The sequence below is a fragment of the Neomonachus schauinslandi genome, chromosome 15 (genome assembly GCF_002201575.2).
Source record: "Neomonachus schauinslandi chromosome 15, ASM220157v2, whole genome shotgun sequence".
Lineage (NCBI taxonomy): Eukaryota > Metazoa > Chordata > Mammalia > Carnivora > Phocidae > Neomonachus > Neomonachus schauinslandi.
The window spans coordinates 4,238,495-4,245,562 of record NC_058417.1 but is presented as its reverse complement, the minus strand read 5'-3'; the positions used below and the strand labels follow the sequence as shown (position 1 = coordinate 4,245,562).

The 7,068-nt window shown below is 53.7% G+C and overlaps 1 protein-coding gene across 5 annotated transcripts in view; it reads left to right on the top strand.

Annotated features, from left to right (window-relative positions):
- The window catches only part of GAS7 (growth arrest specific 7), a 203,445-nt gene that overhangs the window by 188,579 nt on the left and 7,798 nt on the right, over window positions 1–7,068 (top strand). For all 5 annotated transcript variants that reach the window (XM_021694760.2, XM_021694759.2, XM_021694763.2 and 2 more), the window contains exons 10-12: window positions 858–986; window positions 1,689–1,812; window positions 6,266–6,345. In XM_021694760.2, the coding sequence (XP_021550435.1) occupies window positions 858–986; window positions 1,689–1,812; window positions 6,266–6,345 (333 nt within the window). The remainder of the gene's footprint in view (window positions 1–857; window positions 987–1,688; window positions 1,813–6,265; window positions 6,346–7,068) is intronic.

The window sequence follows — 7,068 nt, the reverse complement described above, 5'->3', positions numbered from 1 at the left end:
GGGGTGTCTTGTAGGGGGTGTCGGTTCCCGGGGTCGGGGGGGGTGGGTCGGGGGGCTGTGGGAGGCTGAGTTGGGGGGCTCTGGGAGGCTGAGTCTGAGAGCCCAAGTCAGCTGGGCTCTGGGCTGCTCATCTGGCTCTGACCGCAGCAGGTCCACACAGATCTGTAAAAGCTCTCCTTCAAAAGGGAGTGGAGTAGGGAAAAGAGAAAGCATACAAGAGAAGGAAAGAGCTTGAAAAACCAGCGCCTCTCTGGCTCTCGGAGTACGAGACCGGCTCCCCCAGGCCAGAGGGAAGGTGTACCTGCTTCTCCCCGCCTCGGCGGTTCCCTCCATGGCTTCCTCGGGCTTTGAGCCGTGAACCATCCTTGTAGCCTCGGGCACCTGACCCATAACAGATGTTCAACGAATAGAACTGACCTGAGCTCATCTAATGAAATGGCAAGCCTGTGGCAGTCACTGTGCTCAGTGCTTGGGGACGTGGAGATGGTGGCTTGGTTTCTGCCCCCAGAAAAATCCCAGTTTGGGGAAAGTAAGCAATGTCCGCTTGGGACGTGAGCAAAGTCCTATGAGCGGCTGCGGGTGCCCGGGGGAGGCAGGAGGGCAGCCGACGGATGGAGGGCTCAGAAAGGCTTGGGCACCAAGCCCTCAGTCCGTTGCTGTGAATCCTGGGGTCTAGCCAGCTAAGGTGACCCCCCAGCCCGAGACCTGACGTGTGGCCCCTTGTGTCTTCCCTCCTGTCGGCTGGGCCAGGCCTCTGCCCCCGGCCCCATGCTCACCCGTGGAGTGGGGAGCAGTGTCCCTCCCTCCTCTCGCCGCCGACGCCCTGGGATCCTGAGCGTGTCCCCTCCCCCCAACAGCTGCACAGCGAGGTGGAGAAGCCCCTGATGAACTTCCGAGAAAATTTCAAGAAGGACATGAAGAAGTGTGACCACCACATCGCGGACCTCCGCAAGCAGCTGGTCAGCCGCTACGCTGCAGTGGAGAAGGTGAGGGGCCCGGGAGGCCGGGCCTGCTGGCACGGGGTGGGCCGGGCCCCAGCAGGGCTCCAGTGCCAGGGCAGAGGCCTCTGTCCCCATGTGGCGGCGTTGGGCTGGGGAGGGGGGGCGTGCCAGCCTCCAGCCCACACCAGAAGACCCCCGGCCCCCCGGCACCCCGGCCCCCCAGCCCCAGCCCCGGCCCCGGCCGAAGGGCAGGTAGCAGCTGCTTCCCCAGGGCACTCGGGTCACTGCTGGAGGGCTGGTGGGAGATAGAGTGGGGCCCCCTCAGGCGCAGGAGATGAGGTATACCACGCTTCTGTGGGTTCTGTGGGCCGGCCCGCTGGCCCGTGTGCTGGTCCACACGTGGCCCTTGATCCGGGCCCCACTGGGCAGATTCCCTCCTGACGGAGTCACCCCCCTGCCAGAGGCCTGGGAGGTCCGACCTGGCTAGGAGCTGTTGCTGACCCCAGAGCCGTGGGGAGGGGTGCAGGACGGGGGGCGCGTAGAGCACCTGGCCTGCTGCTGCCCCTCTGGCCCTGGAATGGGGTGGCTGGTGCCGCCGTCCGCTCAGCACTGCTGGGGAAAAAGATCCACGAACATGGGGAGAAGAGAGGCCTCTTACCCAGCAAAGGGGAGGCCGGGCCACGTAACCCGCGGGGCCCTGCCGGCTCGGAGCCCCATGAGCAGCTTCCCTGTGTCGTTGGACCCCAGGCCCGGAAGGCCCTCACGGAACGGCAGAGAGACCTGGAGATGAAGACCCAGCAGCTGGAGATCAAGCTGAGCAACAAGACGGAGGAGGACATCAAGAAGGCGCGGAGGAAGTCCACGCAGGCTGGTGAGTGTGGCCATGGGCGCCCTGCCTCTCTCCTCCTCACCCGGGCCTCGGAGGCACAGAACGGGGAGGGCTGTGAGGTGGGGTGCCCGGGGAGGTGCATCCCAAGGACCAGGCTGGAGTGGGGGGCTGTGGTGCTGTGTCCAGGCCCTACTGGGGGGGGGGGGGGGGGGGGGCGGCCCCGGGCCCGGGGGGGGGGGGGGGGGGGGGGGCGCTGCCCTGGACCTCGGGTCAGGAGGTGGACAAACTCCTCCACGTACCCAGGACTCAGGGCTCTGTCCCTGCGAGGAGCCCGTAGGAGAAGTTCAGGCCCCACCTGCCGATGCAGCGGTGCCACCTCCCCAGCAAGTGCTGCTCCCAGGGCTGGCCTCTGGTGATCCGGGGCCCCTGCCCCCCCACCCCCCCCAGAGTCCGACATTTTGTTCCGTGAAAGAATCAGATTTCAGATTCTCTCAAAGATTGCCTCCCGGTGAGTCGGTTTCTGCTTCCACCTTGTGGTGAAAATTAGCTGATGCACAAGGTGGGGGAGAAAGGCCTGTTAGAACCAGTGCAAAAACAGTCCCTATTTCTTCAGAAAGTCCCAAGTTGAAGGGCACGCTATTTATTGCTTTCTGAGAAGGGATTAAGGCGTGTGCTCTCATTAGGCTTTGGATCAGGTGGTCTCCCGAGTCCTTCTCACCTGAATTTCTGGTGAATCTGGCACAGTTAAACTCGTTACAGAACAAAAGAGCCACCGTCTGGACGTGACGATACAGTGGTGTAGAAATAGTCACAAAACACAAACACAACATTTGATTGAAAGATCCTAAAATGCATGGTGATAGGGCGCCTGGGTGGCTCAGTTGGTTAAGCGACTGCCTTCGGCTCAGGTCATGATCCTGGAGTCCCTGGATCGAGTCCCGCATCGGGCTCCCTGCTCGGCAGGGAGCCTGCTTCTCCCTCTGACCCTCCCCCCTCTCATGTGCTCTCTCTCTCTCATTCTCTCTGTCTCAAATAAATAAATAAAATCTTTAAAAAAAAAAAAATGCATGGTGATAACCAGATCCAGCAATAGAAGGCATAATACACTTACCTGGGGACTGGGAGGGCAAACCCAGGACGGGCAGAGCCTATTTATGTTAGTTTAATTTATTTATTTTAAAAATAAAGTTATATTGCTGCTTGGCAAAAAAAAATTATAACCAGCACGTAAGAATATAAAATTTGATTCACTAGATCATAATCGCCATCAACATTTCCTAGTGTTTGAATTCTTAAAAATGTTTCTTAATATTGAAATGTATACACATTAGATCATCTTCTATTTTATGTCCTGAATTTATATTTTTACTGATAGATCTTCGAGATAGCTCTGATCCGTCACCTAGACGTTTATTTACCCATCTGTTGCCGAGCATAAGACTTTTTAAATGGTTGAATGGCGTCCACGTGTGCGATTGGACCGAATTTATTTCACGATCCCCCTGATTGACTTTTTGTAGGACTTTGAGATTGTCGGGTGTTCAGCGATGTTGTCACTGTGTGTATGTGAGGCTCAGTCCGCGGGGAGAGAGAACGTAGATGTGAGTTTCTGGGTCCAAGCGTTGTGTTGGTTTGGATAGCTGGTTCCAAACTGCTCTCCAGAGAGGCGTGCCCACCAGGGGCACATAAGGATGCCCGTTCCCTAAACTCTGGTCAGCACTGCGTGAGATCAGACTTTGACATCCTAGCTGTCTGGTGAGAAACACTATTTTGTTGGCAATTTACGTTTCTTTTTTGAGTGAATTTGAGCTTTTTAAAAATAGACTTCTGTATGTCATCTGTGATTTCTTCCTGTGAACTGATGAACTCCTGTCCTCTCCCCTGGTTTCTCTTATTCTGATGGATTGATGAGCAAGGATTAATTATATGTCAGGAAAATTAACCTTCTATGGTTTGAATTGCAAATATTTTTCCTAGGTTGCCGTTTATCATTTAACTTTTTTTTCTTTATATTTTTTTCTTTTCTCTCTCTCTGGCCTGTTTTCTTCTTGAGTTTTTTTGTAGAATCCTCTCTTCCCCTTACAAGTTCTGGGTTTCGTGACTGACTTAGACTTTCCTTTCTCGATACATATTTTTTAAATCCCTTTTTTCTTTGGCCCCAGGTTTAAGAAGTAAATACATACATATTTGACCCACCAGGTGTTTATTTGAACTCACACCACCGCTTTTTACCATGTTCCTCAAGTTCTGACTTTTTTTGTGTTTTCATTTCTCTCGTGTTCTAGATATTTTTCTATTCTGTTTCTTTCACATTCTAGATAATCTTGCTATTTGCAGTTTCTAGCCAATTTCAGCCAAACTCAGAAGAATGTTACATTTTCACCAGCTAGAGCTCTACCACCTTTGCTTTCTGGTCTTGCTGTTTGTGTCTCAGTTTGTTGTGTGGTCATCAGATAATATGGTCTCTTATTCCTACCGTTTGGAATTATGTTGTGATGGAAGTGACTCATCCTTGTCTTTGGATCTAACCATGAAAAATTCTACCTTTCCGAAACCCTTTCGTGTGTCGGGCGCCCGGCCCCATGCCTCAGAGCATCCATGTCCAAGCCCCCGGTCCTCCTGCAGGGGGGTATTTCTGTACCTTTCAGGGGTGAGGAAGCAGATGAATGACAGATGGTGACAGACAGGGGTCATACAGTCCGGAGCGCTGGGGCCCAGAATTCCGCTGTCTCTTCTTCCAAAGACACCGCTTGTCCCCATGTTGCTGGATGGCCCGTTACCCAGAAGATGCCCGCTTTTTCCTTCGCTCTGTCCCTCCCTCCCCTTTCCTCCCTCATCTTTCCCAAAACCGCTAGAAGGGAGCGCCTCTGGATCCTCAGGGGGCTTGATCGCATTTTGTCATCATTACCGTCACCCTAGCTCGTGTTACTGTTGTGCCAAATTTGCCGGCATCCGTTGCAAGCACTAGACACGTAGGGACTTAATCTTCCCCAATGACTCCCAAGAAGATACCGTTGCTCTCCTATTTTATAGGTGATGAGCCTGAGGCGCGGGCAGGTTAACTGACTTGTCCACGATCGCACAGCTACTAGACCGTGGAGCTGGTAGGACAGCCCAGATAATCTGGGTCCAGAACCCGCGTCCTTAATTCGTTCTGTTCAGAAGGGTACCCTCGGGCTGGCTTCATGGAGAGAAGACACCGTCTCCTTCAGTTACCCAATTTTCTGCTGCGGCAGGAGATCCCAAAGCATGTTCTCAAGATCGGGAGATCAGGATCGACAAAGAGGGCTGTGGAAGTTTGAGTATCGTACGTTTGTAGGGTGACATGCTGACTGCCCCCCTCGTTGGTCAGGAACGGGCTCCTGGTGGGAATGTGTTTGCAGGGAAGTAGGTACTTTCTTCTCTCCAGGTCAGTCCTTCTTGGGGTCAGGGACCCATTCGCTGCTGATGGATCTAGAGCCCTTGATTGGGTTCTGTTCCTCAGGCTCATCTCCCGACTAGCGGTGTAGTTCAGTGGAGGGGGTTGCTGAGCTGGGCCCTGGGTCACGTGGACGTGAGTCTCCCCGATTTCTTCATTTCCATTTCAAGGGATGTGGTTAGAGGAATAACTTGGGAGTCTGCTGGAATTACTAGGTTTACAGTGAATCGGTTAGCTTGGGGTTGGTTCATGAGTTTTTCCCGTCGAGAACACAGACCAGGATTCCTTCCTGTCTCTGGAACCCTGTGGTGATCAGAAAACCAAGGTTCTTGATGCTGGTACACTTCAGTAATGCTTGCAACTGTTGTATGGTTTGTTTTCTTTCTAATTACAAAATGTTTCAAATGTCCCTGCCATTCCGGAAAATAACATACCAGGCATCATGATTGAAAAGTTAGGTTTGCTTCACATCTCTCTTTTGTGAAATTAAATGCTGTGGGAAGAGCTCCTGCCCTCCCACCCGTCCTCTGTTTCCCAAAGTGGCCACTGTCCCAGGATTGGTGTGTAGCGCACACCAGTGTGTGTGTGAGTGGGCCACAAACCATCAGACACGTTATTTTGTGTTTCAGAATTACGTTCCGGCATGTGTACCCACACGTGCGTGCGCACACACACGCAACTTGCAGGCTTCTCTTCTTTAACTCGTAACCACTTCTAGGTTGCTTATAACACATGTTTTAATGGAGAAGGACTCTCCACTGTCAAATGAAACTGCCATCATTAGAGAGGGAAGCATTTCTTGGGCTCATGGTAGGATTGGGGGGTTCCTAGGAGCACCCCCACACACACACACACACACTGAGAAACCCTCATCCTGACTTCTTGGTATCTGGGGTCAAGCTCAGATGGACGCTCATGATGCGGGGTTGCCCCCTTTCCTTCGCTCTGCTCCCACTCCCTCCGCTTCCCAGTGGCTTCCATGACCCAGGAAGAGGAGAGGGCATGGGGCACAGATGGGGCAGGGCAGCCATGGTGATGACAGGACAGAGTGTGATGGTGGCCGGTGGTCTTTTCCAGGAGATGACCTCATGCGCTGTGTGGACCTCTACAACCAAGCCCAGTCCAAGTGGTTTGAAGAGATGGTGACCACCACACTGGTGAGAGAGCTTGTCAACCCAGGGGCCAGTGCTCAGGAAACCCTTGGGGGGGATGCTGGCGGGCATGCGGGTGATGGCATGGAGTGGCCATAGACGTGGTCATTAGATCCTCTCTACCGCTGAGGTCAAGACCTTGACTCTGGGCCAGTCTGTGTGGATTCAGATCCTGCTTTGGCACTTTGTAGCTGTGTGAACACAGGCAAGGGTTGGGTCCTACTCTGTCCTCTTTGGCTGTCCCCTGAGGGGTCAGGGTCAAGCAAGAATGCCCTCAACCAGATGTACAGTGGAGCCTTTAGGACATATAGCCAAGTTATAGGAAGGGTGGCCCTCCCCACCCCCCAGAAGGGTTGCCCATCGTAGATAGAGGACACATACGGAGTGAGGTTGGGGTAGCTGTTCAGAAGGAATGGGAGTGGAGGCCTCTGACCAAGGGATTCAGGGAATAGGCATCAGAGCCCCCCCCTTTTTTTGTCTTCCTGAGTATTTTCTTTAAGATTGATTTATTTTAGAGAGAGAGTACTGTGGGGAGGGGCAGAGGGAGAGAGAGAATCTCAGGCAGACTCCACGCTGAGTGCGGAGCCTGACGTGGGGCTCATTCCCGTGACCCTGAGATGCAGACCGGAGCCGAAACCAAGAGTTGGAACTGACTGTGCCCCCCGGGCGCCTCCTGAGTATCTTACGAAGGGACAACATCTCCTCCTCAGTGAGCACCCGTTGGCTTGG